Source organism: Orbicella franksi, chromosome 3 (assembly GCF_964199315.1).
Source record: "Orbicella franksi chromosome 3, jaOrbFran1.1, whole genome shotgun sequence".
NCBI lineage: Eukaryota > Metazoa > Cnidaria > Anthozoa > Scleractinia > Merulinidae > Orbicella > Orbicella franksi.
In genome coordinates, this window is record NC_138147.1 from 32,438,916 (window position 1) to 32,457,983 (window position 19,068).

A 19,068-nucleotide genomic window follows, 5' to 3' on the forward strand; every position below is an offset into this window, starting at 1 on the left:
AACGGGGAATCTTTAAAAGCGGGAATCTTTAAAATGGGGAATCTTTAAAGTGGGGAATCTTTAAAGTGGGGAATATTTAATAGCGTTAATCTTTACTGAAAAGTGAACAAGAATCTCTCAGTTTCCCACCGGAAGCTATTTATTCTCTCACATGTATCAACTCAACAGGTACAGAGACAGTTGTGGAATTTATTCATTGTAATTTTATTGCACGCTATTAAAGCACATCGATTTCGCGTGATAGTGGAGCGGTTCAAATCTCGATTCTCACTCTGAGATCCGCTAGACCGACCAAAGAATCTAACCGCCTGGATTTATCTTAACTCCGGACTGTGACATTTAGTTTCGCAGCGATGGATATTTGTCGTAGCCTTATCATGTGCTAATGGAAGGACTTACGACTTAACGACAAATATATGGCAGAGAAAACACGTTTTTGATTGTCTAATCGATAAATCAACAGTCCCCTCAGATGACGTCGCTGAAATTCAAACTACAAAACTATTAATCATCCTGAAATTTTACTTTCATGATGTGTAAGAACAGCTGAAAACTAATAGTCATACAAAGTTTTGCTCCAAGTGGGGTCTTGGTTTTGTAATAGACTGCGCTTGAATTTCTAATCTTTTGCGTGACGCGGCATTTACATGACGGGCAAGAAAGCTGTCATGTTGGTTAAAAGAGTGACTTATTTCGGGGAATTTGGCTATCTGAACAGTTCATGTATTAGAAAAAGTATTATTTTTAAAATGTTTTTGAGTTCTTGAAGAGATAAATTCACGCTTTTGTAGCAAAACTCAGTGACAGATGTTTCTGTTGGTTTCCGGCCGCCATCCGGATGGGCGCCAGCATGGCGTCTCCATCAAAATCTCTATAAATTTGGGTAAAAAAATTCTCCGCATGTCTTGCGTAAGAAACATTGCTGTGACCTGAATCTTAGCGAAAGTCATTGCATATTTACCTTCTTTCTTTTCAAGATTCTGGACTTTATCGTTTGAACTGTTTTGATTTTTATTTTGTTTATTTTGAATTGCATGACACTGAAAACCGGCAATAAAGCAATTCGATGCTCGATGCCCGAACGATGTGACGGCGAATTTCGCGTATAATCCGTCATTGCGTGCTTAATGATACCTCTTTCTACGCCATGCAGTCATGCGAAGACAATTTCAAAGTGCCCATTGCATTCACTTTAAAGAAGAAAGAATCGGTCGCTTTGAAGGTCTTCCACAGTTTAAGTGGAATGATCTCGGCGAACAAGATGTGATAGTCGTTTGAAGCCGTTTTTATCACAAAAACCAGGAACAAAGACGGAAAGTCAAAATAGTGGTTGACAAGAAATCACCCGCTTTTAATAAAGATTCCCATTTTAAAGATTCCCGCTTTTAAAGATTCCCCGTTTTAAAGATTCCCGCTTTTAAAGATTCCCCATTTTAAAGATTCCCGCTTTTAAAGATTCCCCATTTTAAAGATTCCCGCTTTTAAAGATTCCCCATTTTAAAGATTCCCGCTTTTAAAGATTCCCCGTTTTAAAGATTCCCGCTTTTAAAGATTCCCCGTTTTAAAGATTCCCGCTTTTAAAGATTCCCCGTTTTAAAGATTCCCGCTTTTAAAGATTCCCCGTTTTAAAGATTCCCGCTTTTAAAGATTCCCCATTTTAAAGATTCCCGCTTTTAAAGATTCCCCATTTTAAAGATTCCCCGTTCCCCATTCCCCATTCCCCAATTTCCATTCCCCATTCCCCATTCCCCATTCCCCATTCCCCATTCCCCATTCCCCATTCCCCATTCCCCATTCCCCATTCCCCATTTTCCATTCCCCATTCCCCATTCCCCATTCCCCATTCCCCATTCCCCATTCCCCATTCCCCATTCCCCATTCCCCATTCCCATTTCCCGATTTCCCGATTCCCCGATTCCCCGATTCCCCGATTCCCCGATTCCCCGATTCCCGATTCCCCGATTCCCCGATTCCCCGATTCCCCGTTCCCCGTTTTAAAGATAGCCATTAAAAGCGTCATTCAGTCAATCTGTGACCCACCCAAGGAAGCCCTTAAGCTTACGTTTCCTAGGAGAAGCGGAACTTAATTGTAGCTTCAAGACATTTATCACTATTGGTCGGGAAAACAATTTATCAAGAACAAAATATAAGATTTATCTTTCAAATTCTGTAAACCGCAATCCTATTCTAGAGGGTTCGAGTATAAGATGGCCTCACACGCTTCGCTGTGTATTCAGCACTCTGATTGATCACCAACCCATGAAGACCGCATGAGAGGTTTATTATAATAGTTTCATAAATAACAGAAACTATAGATTACGCATTTGGATGACCTACCATTGCTAAAGCCCAGTTAGAATTTTGCAAAGATATTCGACTTTGTAGATCACTCGAATCACTCACCCTCTTGCTCATCATTACCACCTCTGCCTTCTGGCGCAGGGGAGACTCGTTGTTGTTGTTGTTGTTGTTGTTGTTGTTGTTGTTGTTGTTGTTTTGCTGCTGTTGTTGAATTGATGTCGATGTTGTTGTTGCAGTAATTCTTAGTTAAGAGAATGGTTCGCTCAAAGTTAGTGAGCATGAAGAAAACAAACCAATTTCAAACGAAAAAAACCGCAAATATCAACTCCACATGGGTTAACAAAGAAAAACTACACCACAGTTCGACAAAATAATTTTAAAATGGGTTGTGATTCCTGATCCAGTGTATTTCACCTTGATACTATGGACTTCGTCTGCATACGTCTGAAAACTACATGGAATTTTCTTTCAGAACAAGGGGCAGATGCTATATATGAAACGTCTCGTAGTTTGTTCGCTATATAGAACAGAGATTTCAAGTAAATTATATTTCATTTATTTAAAATATACCGTTGTTTCGTCAATTTGAGTTGAATGCTTGTAAACTATTCTTGAGCAAAGTGCATTTCAGGTCATTTTGCTAATCGTGCATTTACCGTCTAATATAGAATGCATGAGAACTTGTACAAAAACGATATATTTGTTAAAATTATGTTTCTTTTATGTCTTGAGTTGCAGTTTTTAATTAAAAACGTTGTCACTGCCATCACATTAAAAGCAATAACCCTGAAAAAGCCCTGAAATAAACCTGTGGTCAAATTAAGAGGTTATTAAATAAAATTGTAATATTCCTTTTCATATTTTGTATTTCAGTATGGTTCGTCACAACACCAATTTTGTTACAAAATTTATTCGCACTACAAAGTTATTGAATTTTGTCTGGATGTTATTGTAATTAATTGTTAGACGTGCAAATAACAGTTTTGAAATAATGTGTCTACCAAGAAAATATTATTAAAGTTTTATTTGTTTTCGCGGCCCCTGATAAGTGAATGATGTCCTTAAGTTTGTTTTCCGCCAATCGCAAGGGATTGTTCCTTAGTGTTATTGATTCTACGATAATGAAAACTGATTACCATCAGCGAGCAAAACAGAATACAACACCATCAAAAACCCGTGTGCTCTTAGTAAAAAAATTATTGGTCGCCAAACAGTCTAACTGTATATTGACAAGCCAGCCTTTGCTAAATTACTGTCTTTCTAATGGCACCATTGTTCCCGAGTAGATTTTCAACAATAGCTTCTGGACGAAATTTTATTAATCTTTCCCCCGCGGAGAGAAAAGTGTATTAAGAAAGATGGCGGTGCAATCAAGTAGCGAAATAATTGCCATGCATCTAAACAAGACAGAAGAGGTCATTTTTCCTCTGATTGTGCATATTACACCGATTTGGCCTCCTGAGAAAAGGATGGAAAATGTAAAAGCGCGAAGAACAACTTTCCGGCGGCTCGTCCGAAATAAAATGATCCTTTTAAAATTTCTTCAAAGTATCGATCCGTCTTTTAAAGCGGATTTCGCCTCGGAAGTGGCAGAGAAGGTGGACGATAAAGGCAGCATTGTGACCCTAACTAGAAACTTCCGTGAAAAGCAAAGGCAAAAACATCAGCGCATTTACGAGATTCAAATGGAAGCTTACCGCAGGGAGGAAAGTAAGAAAACTGCTTGGGGAAGAGTACAAGAGATTGAGTACAGCTGTGGATGGCAAAAGATGCCCAGAACAAGTCTGACCGCAAACAACTCAACAGTTCAAGCGTTCACGAAAGACTTCCAATTGACCAACGAGAAATATCAAGACACTTCAAAAATTGAGGACATAAAACTTACGAACGCGCGATACAAGAGAAATAGTAAAGCACGGACAACAAGACGAAGTAAGGAAGTCGACGTTGTTTTTGCAGAGCAAAATGATGCGATTTATTTTCCACAATTATACAGAGCCCATAAAGACATTAAGCACCCAGTTAATGATCCTCGTTTCGAACGATTAATGACCTCACTTGTACCCTTGAGAAACAAAAACGAAACAGAATTCAGCAGCGGAGATGCAAGTCTGAAAAGAAGATTTACAGATAAGGGCAGCATTTTACAGAACAGATTAAACGGGAAGAGTTTGCATGAGAAGTGGCTGGAAACCATGGAGCCAAAATACAATGAGAAAAATGCTTCACGGATCAGCCTTCACAATTAACTTTTAAGCAAATCCACGAGAAAGAAACAAATCGTTGCTAAGTTTATCCGTGGTTACTGGGGCTACTGCGAAAAAGTTTGAAATGTTCTGTCACGATATAACTTGGCAGTTTTATTAATAAGTGCTTTGATATAATAAATAGAGAAACTTTGGAAGAAATTCGAAACGAACTTACTTCAGAGTAGATTGCCGCATGGAAAATCGCAGGCTAAATTCTCGGCGCCAGCTTCCATCGATCTCGTTTCGCCCCGTAAGTAAACACACAAAAAAAGAGCTTTCAGAGAGCTTTCAGGAGAGTGATGTAAATACGAAAACAAACTTGGTGATCGAATGTTGCACTCGTTAAATCGCAAAATATCATGATTTGTCAATGCCTCGCAGATCAATTGATCTGCTTGCTACTGACAAATCACGATATTTTGTTGAACCTCGTCCAATAATTGTTAATTATCTGCAGGCGCCTCAAAAGTTAGGGAGAGGGATTATGAGATATTTTATTTTATTGCAATGGGGCAGTTCGTTTCAGTGATTCTATTTGTTGAAAGCAAACCTAACATTAATATTCTTTTTTAAAAAAATCAAACAAACGAAAGAAATTCCAATAAAACATGAGACCTGACTCACGTCATGTCCACAGTTGCGATTTACATGAAATAAATTAAAAATTAGTCGCTCGTTTGTTCAGATCAGTAATTATCTTATTACGCTTCAAGAAAAATTAACTTTCCATGCTCCACTAGCGCCATCACAAACGTTTATCCAATTAAGCGAGGATTAAAACGTGTACTATTCACAATAGAAGAAAATATGGTATAGAAGGAGGATTATCAAAACACTCAAATCATGTAATGATGGGGATTAAGCTTAACTATGTACGTCATTCCTGTACACGTACATCAGGTCAATAAAAGGTTTTTCGTGATAAGCTGAAGATTGAGAGTAAGGTTTTAATATCATTATACAACCTGACCGTCCAGCAAGTCCACAGTATGGCAGAGTTATCACCTTTCAAACCAGTTGTGCACGTTTCGCCAATTTGGCCAAAACGACAGCGGCCAAAATCGTTCAAAAAAGTTGTAAGAAATCTTGTCAAGGTAATGAGGTTTGTGCAAAAAGTCAAACATCTAGCAGACACTGAAATAAGTGAGCAGAGCGAAGGCCTTGCTAAAGAAATGCAAGAGAGAGAAGAGCGATTGGAAAAGGTTAAAGGTCGTGCTAAACTTAAAGAGGATGGTACTGAAGAAAGGATCCTGACTGGCTGGAAGAAATGCAGGCAACGGTCAATAACATATTTACACTATTTAGAGAAAATGAGGCCCATCACTGAAAACCAGTTGGGAAAAAACCTGACGAGAAACGCGTCGAGCTGGGAAAAGCTTCATCACTTTACCATGAAAGGAAAGAAGTTTCAGAATTCTATTTGGATGAACAAGATAGTAAACAAATACAAACTGAACGAATCGTCAAATAGAGTAGCTGATGCCATCACCAACAGAGGCGCCGACTGGATTCTTGCGAAAGGAAGACCCAATCAAGCTAACACATGTTCCAGTACTACATCAAAGGCTGCTGAACCAGCGCAGAGGAGTCAAATGTCATCTTTGGATCCAAAACTCGATCCAAGGTTTAAAAACTTGTTGCGTTCACTGACACCTATTGATTGCTAGATTTGTTTTAAGGTGACGTCCCGTACGCAACAAGGTCACTCGAGAAGTTGACACTTACTGAACTTTAGTAATGAATGAATGAATCATGAATGAATGACGAACGACCTCATGTAAGTGTCAAAGAGTATTTAGCTTTAGAAAAAACTTATTGGGTTCTCTATTTACACATTGTCACTAGCTCTTGATGTGGTCCTAAACCATCACAGTCTAGCACGCAGCATTTTAGCGAATTCTCCTGTTATTTCCTTCTATGCAGAGAAAATTTAAAACCACTCGCCCGAACAAAACATGACACAGTGTCCTTGGTCGGGATCGAAGCTGGGACTCCTGATACACAGTTCAACGCAACAAATATTGGTCAATATTGTGGCCCCGTAGTACTATAATGATATAATAATAATAGTAACTTCATTTAACGAGGGAAACACTCTACACTCCTGGACTGAGAAACCTGTGGCCGTGATTGAAGTTTCAGTGTAAGCTTCAGTATCAGACTGCCGATGTATGATGGCATGTAAAAGGTTTTTCTTTCCCGTGAAACGTATCTCTATCCAGAGGGCCTAGAAAGATGTGATGGATGTCTTTTCTAGAATTACTGATCCGCCTAGATTAGCCCAATATCAGTTCACATTTGTACTAAATTTTTTAATTAAAACAACTTAAAATAAAGCGTGTATATAAAAGTGTGTAAAGTGTGTTGATAATTTAAGTCATGTTCCTTCATCAGTAAACCAAAAATTTTAATAATGAATGCGGGATATCATTTAGTTACATCTACCATCAAAAATTCTCATTAACTTTCTACATAGGTACATGTATGAAAAATAACTGCGCACAATAAATCTATTTGGACCTTTTAAAGTACTTTTATTCACATGGAAAAGAAAGTTGCATTGAGCTGTCTGTTTATGATTGAAGACCGCTGACTAGAAATGACAAAATGCTTTATTTTAAATATCGACGCAAAGTTAGAAGAATTATTCAGACCACGGATCTCACTCTCCACTAGCATTTCTTCAGTTTAGTTGGAGATTCGCATAGTTTATTCAGACTTTACCTAGACCTGTCAACTCCTAGACAAGCAGGAAGCCAGTCGCCTTGCTCATACTCTCCTACCGTACCGCGTGCGTTCTTAGTGAAACTCAGGCTCCCTCCACACTACGCCAGTAGAATTTGAAAATGGAGGTTTCACTCTGAAAACACATCAAATGTTTTCCGTCCACACTACTGCCGGAGGAATTTGAAAACGCGAGAATAACAGGTTATATTTGGATTTGTGTTTCAGGAAAACGCGGGCAGGAAATCACCTGCTTATCGTGATATCATCTTTTTCGAAAAGCTCAGTTTTCAAAACGTATTCCATCTACACTAAAGCGCAAACCCGGCGTTTACAAATTCCTCTGGTTTGAAGAGCGTTTTCGAAAAGCTCCGTTTTCGTGACGGATTCGTGTGGACAGTGAGCCTAACCGCAGAAATAAAGCTGCGTTTTCAAATTTCAACGCCGTAGTGGGGACGGAGCGGAGGTATTAGCTAACGCCTACGAATAAAGGAGTGAGGCGGTGAATAGCCACAAATGTACATATATTTAGCTTGTTTAAAAATATCGAAAATTCTAACTTGCTACATAGTTACCTGGATGAAAAATAACTGCACACAATAAATCTACAATTTTGGAACTGTTGAGGTACTTTTTATTCTACATGGTAGTCAAAGTTGTGTTGAACTGACTGTTTATGACTGACTGAACACTGACCATTGAGATTATTCCTGGAGAAAATTATCCAGACAATTGACCATTGACCATCATCAACTCAGTCGAGGACGCGGCACAGTTCAGTTGGGTTTCCCTTGTTTATACTATCCCTTGAAAAAAGTGTTAGAATTTTACTATACTGTCCCACCCTACCGCAGGCGTTATTAGCACAACTCAATAGGTACATGCCAGGCATAGCCATATATATTAACTATTTACAACAACATTTCTTGTCGCTTGAACATTTTATTTTCTACCATAATCAAACTCTCCTCTCTCGGTTCATCATGTTGAACACCAGACGACAAGTTTCGTTAAGGCAGATGTCTTTGAAACAAATTTCGTCGCTTTTATCCGAAGGGTTCTTTTTCTTGGCAGGGGGGAAGTTCTTCCTCTCTACCTGTATACCACTCCTCAAGGGAACGAGCTGTTCAATCAGGCGCGTAAACCTCGGATCAATCAATGGATTCTTTTCATACAAATACGAGCGACAAGTTTGGTGTCCGGATTCGCTGAGAGCGCATGAATCGACACCTTCTACAGAATCAACTTCCTTATTCAACACAACCCTCCTCGCATGATCTTGTGTTCCAGTATCAGACTTGCATTCCATGGTAGACTCTTCTTGATCGTCTTCAGATGATTTCTGATCAACTGCGAAGCCATTCTTCTCGGAAGGGTGACAGGCGTTATATAAGTGTCGATAATTTACGATTGCGCGACGAAAGGTGTGCTGTGTTTGATCGCCTTCGTGGCTGAAAACAACAGCATTTTCGATTTCGCTGGGAAAATCATCCTTCTCAGCTTCCTGACTGTCGGCACGTATATCCTCCATGAATGCAACACGAAAACGTTCTTCGCCAATTCCTGGTGAAGTTGACACTAAAGAGTATAGTTTACGTTCCGCGCTTTTAATTTGATCACTCATGGACAGCCTTGGTTCACAAAAACTGGTTTCTATGATCACCTGCGATACCGTCACTAGGCAGAAAAACCCAGTTCAAGGGAGGCTTCTTCCACCAAGTTTCCTCATTGTCTTTTCCCGCTCATCACAACAACGTTTTGTCGTAAATTAAAATGTCACAAAAAATTCTAGTCCTAACTTCTACTGTAATTATTATTCCATCTGCCTCAAATTTCCCCAAAATTTCCTAAACATTAGCTTTGCGGTATTTTGTTGTCGAATTGGTGAACTTTTTTAACCAATTAACTTCCAGATCATTCTCTAAGCTGTTTTTCAGCAGAATAATAACTAAACTGATTTAAAATTAAAATAGTTTAAAATTGACATTGGTTTCATTTGCCTTCAACTGAATTCCAGCTAAGAACTTAGCTGTTGTCTGGAAACAAAAAAAGCAATTAATATTGCAAGTTCTTAACGCCTAGAAGATATTATGTAATTTTGATAACAAACATTGTGCTAAGATTATGTAATAATACTTTTTGGACTTTTCAGTATAATCTATAAAACAAAACCAACGAGTCAGAGTTAAACTCTTTTCTGTAACATAAAACATGTATATCTTTACCACAGAATATTAAAAATTGCGTCCATTAAAAGGTAGTTACGATAAAATTTTAAAAACAAATATTCATTACGGTTTTGTAGGGGACTAACCGGTCAGTCTGGTTAATAATATAATGTAGAACGCCTCTACTTCCTCGATCACGACAAGCAGCCTGTTTCTTGTTATAGCGGAATTTTTTATCACAATCATTGTCTTCTGGTGAGCAGATTTTACACAAAATTAAAGTTTAATGTAGTTCTGTTCGGTGGGTTGCTTTGTTTGCGCGTAAACAAAGCAACAGCTAGACGACATGATCACACGGGATTAGTTCCAATTCTGCTGACGTAGTTAGAACAATTGTGAGCTTACTCTTTTATTTGATGTTTATGGAAAGTACATACAATAAGGCCAAACAAACTCAATAGTCCACTTTAGAATTGCACCGATATGCTGATTAATACGTCGTCTACAGCACGAATTACAGTGGTACATGAAAAAGTTCACGAGCAAGTTGAAGATCGAGGATTGTCAGGGAAAGATTGACTATCAAGCGAGTGATAATTCGATCATCATTCATCCAGACAACATTGAATTCAAGCAGGAACTTGTGGCTTTACTGAAACGCAGTTCTTGGCACCTGCATTGTTTATTGAATCCGGTGTAGTGTTGAGACTTCGTCGGATCAAATCACCTGGAATAAAAAAGTGTTTGATGGAAGAAACACAAGGAATTTTATAAACTTCAACTTCGTAACAGTATACGACAGCTGAACAGAGAACAGAAGACAAAAAGCGGGCGCCAAGTTTCACAATTTAAGAGTACTGATTCCAAACAAGCAAAGAAACATTATCTGGTGGCGTGGTGGCGGTTAGCGAGAAACCAGAAGTGAAATTTTAGAGACCAAGATTCATTGACAATTTACTTAAAGATGAAAAACAAGAAGAGAGGTGAGAAATTTTGCCACTGCATCTCTTACGGGAGAATCGAACCAAAAAAGCTAGAGCGTTTACAAAAGAGTAGACAAAAACAAATGTGTACTTGGAGGGACATTGCTCCATTTGATGAGCGCCATCATGATGACCTAACGACTACCCCTCGCCCAAGCAACTCCAGCAATAAACTGCTATTTCCCCCTATTTATGAACTGCCGTGCATTACGAACCCTGAAGCGTACAGAGCCATGCAAAACGCTGGAGGTAGCGAATTGTTCTCAGACGCAATGCATACAAACAATGGCCGTGTTGGAGAAGAGAACAAAGCGGCCTTTCGCCATTACGGCTGCTCTTTAGCGCTCAGAAGCGATAATCTTGAAGACGAGGAAAATGGATTCACGAGTAGTTATCGCAATGAACCTAAAAACAAGGCAGACTCAGAATCTTTGAGACTAAAATTGCCAAAATTGACCAACTTCAACGTTGTTAATCAAAGACTTTAACAGTAATGTAAATTTTTAGATTTACAGTACATCATTTGTACATGTACAAGCACATGCACAGTACATAGGATTTTGTCTTAGATTCCTCACTTAAAAAGCAATTGCAGGTTTTTTTGCCTAATTATCTGCAAAAACGCATTTCCAGAGTTAACTTGGCAAATTGGAGAGGATGTCAATCAAAACTAGCACTCCAGAAACGTAAAAGCACGGTTTGATTTTACAGTCGAAACTTGTCAATACGTACAGATATCTTGAGATCACCGTTCCAAGTGTATGAATACTCATTTATCGTGTGCACCAGGTGCTAAAAGGACACAGAAAAAGAAGACTGAAATGACCCACGTGAAAGCGCAATCTCAGTTTTCGTGCTTGGTGTTCGTCATCTCTCTTCTCTCCGTCTCTCCGCGAGGTTCCGACGAAAGTAGTAATCTTGTAAATATTATATGGATTGTGGATTCTCGAGTGATGGAATTACAGACGTTTTATCATTGATACTGTACGGCGTGAACCTGTTAATCTTCACTGAGTAGACCCAAGCTTATTTCGTCTTTTCAAATTGCTCACTTAAATGCATATAGTTGAGCGAAAACAATTTTCCAAACGCTCATGAAGTATAGTTATCTTAATCTTAAGAACGTAAGTTTCCTTTGGGATCGGAGATAATTAAACAGTTTACTGGAATATAATTTTGAACTTTTTCAAAGTGCCAGAAATCAGTATACGGATGCAATTTGCCCACGTCAGACGGCTGTATTACTGACAAAAAAAAACCTCCGCGTTGTTATTTTGTCTCTTTGCATGGCAAAACCAAGACATTGTTAATCCCTGACTCAGTTCAACTCCCCTGGGTTCTACTTAAGATCCAACTAAACAATAAAGACCATAAACAACAGTTAAATTTATTTACTTCTGCTTTGATGGGTAGAGAGGGAAGAGCCATACTCACAACTTCATAAACACATCGTTTGAATCGGCCTCTAATCAGTTTATCCCGTTCACTTTACATGTACCACTAATATCTTATACATGTACATTAGCAGAATGATTTAATATTTGTAGTTCAGCGGTTTGCATTGTATCATCGTAGCAGGTAATGGTGTTATGGCTGGATTTAAAAACGCTGCATCACTTCTTGTCAAAAGTGTCAATCCGCTCTCTTATTTTCTTAATGCCTTTGATGACAATCAATAACAATAGAACATAGCAACGACACCAACAGAACTAAAACACGACGGTATCGACTGATCTTTAACGTTTAGCAACTTCTTTACAGTCTTCTTGTTTAAACTGGAATGAAATCTCCTTTTTTTGCGTTCATTATAAAGGCAGAACCTCTATGAAATTTACCGTTATATCACCATTTAACATGAACGCAATTACTCCAGCAATCGACAGCAAAGTTGACGGTTGATGACTAAAAGTTTTCCGGCACAGTTTTAGATGACGATTGAAAATTAGCTAGAGTTCAACAAGTCAGCTGTTAGACAAAGACAGTTGTCTAAATTACCATTTCATGATTGATGATAAACTAAATGTTTTTCTTTCCCCGCCGGTTCAGTATAATACTTCCTTTACACATTAATCTGTTGATCCATTCCTTGACAAATGCGCAGTTTATTAAATTCATTGTTGTAATTAATTGAACTTTTACTAATCACATAACCTAACATTTTATTGTAGCCCAGGCAGAAGAAGAAAGTTAACCAAGGATAGTTTTAATTAGAAAATGTTTTGCAAAAACTGATTTGGATTATGTTAAATGTTTGATGACCCAAGAACTTCAGTCAATGAAATGCAGTGCTTCCGTTATTACGTGTCTTAAAAGCCAATTAAAGTCTGCATGGTGACTTAATTGCCAATTATCCCTTGTAACCGACCAATCAAGTCCATGCACTAAATTTTAAAAAAAAAAACATCATTGATGAATAGATGCTTGAGTTCGTAAAGCTCACCAGAGCATCAAAATAAAAGACACTTTTCGCTTGAGGTTCAACAATTAAGAACACGTCACCTTACAATCATGGATTCAAGTTTAAAGTTTGACCAAGACAGTGCTGGAGATATTGATAACATCGAGAAAAGAATACCTTACAGACTTGGCTGTAAGAAAGACAGGATAAAAGTCGTAACCACAAGACCGGTAAATGAGGTGCAAATCAACAACTCGACTCAACACGAACCAGAAAGACTGCAATCTCGGGAGGTATTGCGATTAACAAAGGTGAACTCTGTTGATATAATCCAAACGAACGCAATTCAAGATGGAAACAGCACTAAAAAAAGAAGTGTTACTTCCTTGGAACGACGAACTACGCCAAGTTTATATCTTCCTTATTTACTGGGAAATAAAGAGGCTGATAAACCTACTGTGTTCAATAAGGCGACGTACAGGAGTTTTAGAACTCAAGAAGAGAGAAAGTGTTTGGCTTTCACCAGAAGTCTGCAACGGGATCATAAGCAGTTGATTGATGGCAAGGATAAACGTCTAGTGAGTGCAGCCGTTATGGATATATCAAATCCTGCGAAGTTACACTTAATTAAGGTACAATGTCTTGCATCTTCGAAGTGCGAAAGAGCCGGCCCTGGGATCATACATTAGTTAATTACCCGCCATCACTTGTCGAAGCTCGCTTGACGAAAGCTTACCTACAACAACTATAAACAACAAAAATATATAGTGGGAAATGTTTAGAATAAAGCTTCGTTCGTATGTTTTGTTTACGCCAGACTCTTATCTCTCTTGACTTCATGCACTTCAACGAGTAACCTTGCGAACTCCGGCGGCGGATTAATTCATGATTACGTTTTTGATGTAGAGCAAAATGATGATGTCTGACGGAGAGCACGTTCCTCCGGTATTTCATGTAGCAGACTGGAATAGTTTGATCTAGTTAATTTGGAGTACTTGCTCAGTGTCCAAACCTCTAGCTCTATTTCAGTTCAAACAAAACTCAGCCATTTTTCCCCAGGTTTATTTGACGAGAACGCGAGTTAACATGGTATATATAAAGAGCGGATGTAGCTTGAGCTGATGACGTGATGTGTAAAACATAAGAGTTACTAAATGACAATTAACGCCGTTAATTGTATTTCCTAGGAGGAGATACAGATTAATAGAGATAAGGATAAGCCGGCGAAATTACATTTCATCTCTTTTGTTGAGGCCTGCAGGTTCCATATTCCTAACGAGAGCAAAATAGAGAACAGAAACCTTGGGACTATGGTAGCCCAACTATGGTAGCCCAAACCTTCGCCCTCCCCTTCCCCTCCCTTCCCCTATGGGGGTTAGGTGCACAACGCTACTAGTCTTCCCTTCAATAAAGGGCATCCGACTTTTTCGCGTTAGGCATGGGTCGCACTAGAGCGAATGTTTTTTTTGGTCGGTCAGAAAGACCCAAAAATATCGGCACTGACCAATTTTTTGGGGGTTCGTTTTCCAGTCGCACATGAAGCCACCAGCCTGCGTTATAGCCGGACGTGTCATAGAATCCCCGATATAGTCCGTCTGCGAAACGGCTCCCAAAAGCTTGTTCTGGTATCCCGCATGGATACACGGATCTGTGTATCCATTTCTGATTGGCTAGTTTCTTACACGCCTTGTGATTGGTCATATTCTTGCGAAATATATCACGCAATGTTAACAATAGAGTGACAGGCCTACACAACTCTTATCCAACGTGTACTAATAAATAGCCGCTTTGAAAGTTTTGCTCGAACTAGTGTATCTTTAAGGATCTGCCCCTTTTTTATGATACGATAGGGGGATCTTTGAATATTTCGATAAGCAATAATCCTGTGTTTTTAGGAGGACATTTCCAGAGTAGAGTCGTTACAGGTCACAGGTCTGTGTGGTTTCCATTGTTATCCGTGTGTAATTTGTAAGAGTTTTTGACACGTCTGTTTTTTTGCCACGTGCTAATTTATTTGGCTCATTTGTACTGCAGGATATGTTTTAAGCTCTGTAAATCTTAGCTCTGGAAGGACAAAGTTTGAAATATTCCGCGAACATGTTGGTTACTTGCATTTTGTATTATTACGCCGGGCCCGGCTGTTTGATTAACTGTTGCACGTAATACTGCTGCTTATCACGGTTGTCATATTTATCTTTGTCCCGCTTCGCCAGAGAATATGGTCTTCCATAAGCGATCACAATGGCGATATTACAACGAGAATACTGGAACCACGAGGCTTTTCGAACAGAGCATCGGCAGCGATCGGAAGGCACTGGAAAATCAAAGATTTACCGTAGCCCGTCGGCAAATTTACAAAAATATTTTGACCTCCCAGAAATTTGCGAAGCGAGTTTTCCTGTTCAGGTAGAAGATTATCGATTTAAAACTGCTCTCTCATGGATTTGAACGCTTTTTGCCAATCTTCCTCTGTTATTGCAGACATCTTATTTCCAACTCGAAGCAGATGTACAAATGTTCTTGGGAAACCCGCACACAATTATTTTTAGCATTACGTGATAGTTGCGTGATCGCTTTCGCAAGAATTATTCAATCAGAAAGTGCGTAAGGAACTAGCCAATCAAAAATGGATACACTGACTGCGGGATATCAGAACAAGCTTTTGGGAGCCGTTGCGCAGACGGACTATACCGGCGGTTTAGACTGTCTGTGACGCAGGCTAGAAGCCACACGACAAGGCTAAATTCTTGTGTAGACACTGATAAAACGCTTTTGTAAACAATGATGCTTTCCCGTGAAGGCATACTGTCGACCATCAATTTTCTTAAATAAACACGCAGGTGACATGTTTAATGAATTTCTGTTTTCTTTGGACGATTTTGGAAAAATCTGCCTGCCCCACCCATACACTACGGCGTCTTTGATCTTTTTGGTCCGCTGACAAATTTTTCCAAATTTTGCTTGCAGGGGTCGCATTAGGAAAAGCTCCAATTTTGACCCAATTTTTGGTAAAACAAACAGAATTCGCTCTAGTGCGACCCATGCCTTAGAGTCAATTGATTCTGATACTTTCGATGCATTTCCTTTTCAAACGGTTCTAATAATGGAACCAAAAGGCCACAAAATCTGCTTTGAAGCGAAAATTCAGCATTTCAATATTATTTTAAATCTGTGAACGTGAACAACTGACCGCCGAAATCAAGGCAGACCAGATCTGTTGACGGTTGGGCAATCCTAACCCTAGCCCTAAACCGTAACCCAAAGATAACATACCTGGAACAGAAACATATTATAACAAATTAGCTTGCCTGCATTTCTTTGTATTTCTGGAGCGCCTCATTTTGGCTATTTTTACATGTTTTGTATCTAAATAATGCTGGACACTCTTAGGTCCTAATTCAAGAACAGGCTATACGAAAAGACACCACCCAATGGAATACCTTATTTAGGCTGGAGCTGTTTAGATATGTCATTTCAGTATTGCAAGGTCCTTCTCGGAATATCTGGAAGACACACACAAAAGGCTAATACATCACTCGAATCCAAAGATGTAACTATACTACAACAACTTCAGTGATTTTGACCGTGACAGTGACTGGATCATTATATAGTAGTCGGGAGGAGTTTTTGTTTTTAACTTCCTTGATACAAAAATAATAATGATCAATAGTGAACATGCCTTGTCAATGTGGCCAATGGCAAGATATTTCCCTGTGAGGGCTTAATGCCCAGTCAATAAGCAGCTTGTTTACTTACCTGCATGAGCCAAACTTAGAGCCCATTAAGTGCAAGTAAAATAAAATTACGGTTTCAATCTTTTATTATTTTTGACGATCGGATGTTTGTTGACCTTGGTTCAAAATAACCAGAGCAACAAAATAATTTGTGAATGTCCCAGTGCTTGTACATGTCGTTCTGAAGAATAATGGAATTTTGACAGATGAATTTCAAATTAATTAATCTCTGCGCGCAGTCGCATCAGGTGACATAGCCCCCTCAAGCATCTTCACGCGGTTTCCTAGCGATGCCGACGCAATAGAGAAAACATACAACTAAAATCGCGGGATCAGAAACAGGGCAATGAATCAACAATTGATATGATTGGGTGGTATTTTCTACAAAATGCCGGCGCCACATAATGGGTTCAGTTTATCACAAACTGTGACAACTGCCACAATTTCCTTATTGATTTTCCATATGCGGCGAACGCTGACAAGAAAAACTGAATGTGATATTCTTTCACGCAGGTTTTTGAAATCTGCGTTCCTTTTTCACCGATTTTCGCATTTACTCGTAGCTTTTACCAAACAAGTCATTTTAAACAGATTTTATTTTGAACTGTTTTAAATTTCTCGATGCAAAATTCAGCAAAAACCGCGAAACCAAAGATTTATTTCCTTCTCACCACTCTGGCGTCGTACACTGTCCAAACATATCCGATGAGAAACTATACCTCCTAGAAACAAGAGCAATATTTATATTCTTGAATAATTGATTTCACAGCTGCAACTACCAGGTATTAAAGACACAAGGACTGATTTCAACCACTAACAATTAAAATGTAAGGCTCTTTTAAGAGAAGAAATTTTCTTCCATCACTTCCAGTGTCTTGTGAACACTGTGTTCTTTCTTGCGACGACTGCATCCGAATTTTCTAACTTGGAGACCTTCCTATTCTTTACTTTCGTGACAACGTGATATAGTTTAGGGTCTCTTGGATTCAAGTGGGGAATGTTAGCAGGATCGGGCATTTTAAGGACCTTTTCGTAAACAGTTCCTCGGAACGTTCTTTTCTTCCAGTTGCTTTCGTCGTTGTTTGTTGGAGAAAGTAACCCTTGTTCATATTTCTGGTGTGCTTTATTCTCGCGATATTTTCCTCGCTCTCTGTTATATCCCTTGTCTTCACCTAACAAGGACGGGAAGCAACTATCAACAAAAGCTTTTTTTCGCTGACGATTGATCCGTGTAATCCAAGGATCTTCGTCGAGTTCAACGTGATCACGAATAGGCGGCAAAGGGAATCCAATCGAGGTCTTTTTGTTGTTCTGAGAAATAATTTTGAACGTTCTCTCTTTACTCTTTGCTGTCATATCTAAAAGAATTTCTCTTTTCTTTTCAGTAATTGACTCTCTTCGACCTTTCAACCACACCGGTGTCTGATCAAAAACAGCAGTGTTTCTTCGTTGTCTTGGCGGTTTTTTCTGAGCCGCTGGTACCTCATGTACCTCCTCTTCCTGTACTAGAGGGGGCAGAAATTTCGACAGAGATTTCCTTTGAATTTCCTTGAAGTCTTTCTGCATTTTGTTACATTCATTCGCCACCCTTCTCTGCTCTCGTGAAATGACACCCAGGTTGATCTCTAATTCTTTCAGCAGTCCAGCGTTTGTGTGGCTCGCATGCTTCAAACCGTATTTGTTGACTATTTTGATCTTGCTTCGTTTCGGGAGATTGCGGATTCTAGTGAGCTCTTGATTAAGTCTTTCGTCAGCGTTTCGCCTCGCGCCTTCAAAATCCATGGGTTTTAGTAATTCAATAATACGTTTTCCAACACAACCTGCTGATATCCTGGATAATCCAGAGTATTTTGACCCTTGAAAAGTCTTGTGTGGATCTCTCTGGCAATGTTTCCTCCATTCCTTCTGTTCCGTGCTCGCAGTACTCTGTTTTAAATGTTGACACTCTTGTATTGTTTCTTCTCCAAACCACGCTTTTAACCTTTGCGATACATTGACGATATATCTTAACTGCAGTTTCTATACCTCGGTGAAGTGGAACAAATTGATTACACAATTGTAATATTCGAAGTTGAACGGTGTCTTCCGTGTACGGCTTCGTCCGCGCTTCTTATCGCATGCTCTGCGTTGTTCGATGTCGTCTCTGATACGAAACTTAACATCTACAGTTCGTGACTTGTCCGGATTTTCCGTGTTATTTCGTCCAGTACCTCCGTAACCTTTTAAGACATGTACCGACAAAGCTTAACAATGCGCACAGACTGAGGCTAATAACTGGCGACCTCAAACACCGCTGACGCAGATATCACTGTGACATTAATCACGGTCAGAAGTTATTGGCGTGACAACTTGACCACAGGCCTAACAAACTTATGTTTATCACTTCAGTGATGAGAGACAAGAAGATGGCGAGCGTCTTCTCAGTCCCTCGAAAGAAAAACATTGACAACAAAACAAATGCCGCGAAAAAGACATTCAATCGGCTCTTGTGTGTTTTTCGTTGGAAGGCTT

General features: G+C 39.2%; 3 protein-coding genes across 3 annotated transcripts; 1 reads left to right on the top strand and 2 right to left on the bottom strand.

The window, feature by feature from the left end:
• The first annotated feature begins 5,510 nt into the window (after positions 1 to 5,510).
• LOC145482103 (uncharacterized) lies at positions 5,511 to 6,767 on the top strand. The gene has a single exon (XM_081460702.1). The coding sequence runs from the start codon at positions 5,540 to 5,542 to the stop codon at positions 6,215 to 6,217; it is 678 nt and encodes a 225-aa protein (XP_081316828.1). The 5' UTR covers positions 5,511 to 5,539; the 3' UTR covers positions 6,218 to 6,767.
• A 131-nt stretch (positions 6,768 to 6,898) lies between these two features.
• Positions 6,899 to 9,019, bottom strand: LOC145482104 (uncharacterized). Its single transcript, XM_081460703.1, has one exon. It carries the CDS (start codon positions 8,896 to 8,898, stop codon positions 8,233 to 8,235), a length of 666 nt encoding a protein of 221 aa, XP_081316829.1. The 5' UTR covers positions 8,899 to 9,019; the 3' UTR covers positions 6,899 to 8,232.
• Positions 9,020 to 14,258: 5,239 nt separating this feature from the next.
• On the bottom strand, positions 14,259 to 18,550 carry LOC145482107 (uncharacterized). The gene has a single exon (XM_081460706.1). It carries the CDS (start codon positions 18,337 to 18,339, stop codon positions 17,419 to 17,421), a length of 921 nt encoding a protein of 306 aa, XP_081316832.1. The 5' UTR covers positions 18,340 to 18,550; the 3' UTR covers positions 14,259 to 17,418.
• Positions 18,551 to 19,068: the final 518 nt, after the last annotated feature.

What these genes read in the sequence shown, in the direction of transcription:
- LOC145482103 (XM_081460702.1), top strand. Translation starts at nt 5,540, where the DNA reads ATGGCAGAGTTATCACCTTTCAAACCAGTTGTGCACGTTTCGCCAATT.
- LOC145482104 (XM_081460703.1), bottom strand. Translation starts at nt 8,898, where the DNA reads ATGAGTGATCAAATTAAAAGCGCGGAACGTAAACTATACTCTTTAGTG.
- LOC145482107 (XM_081460706.1), bottom strand. Translation starts at nt 18,339, where the DNA reads ATGGATTTTGAAGGCGCGAGGCGAAACGCTGACGAAAGACTTAATCAA.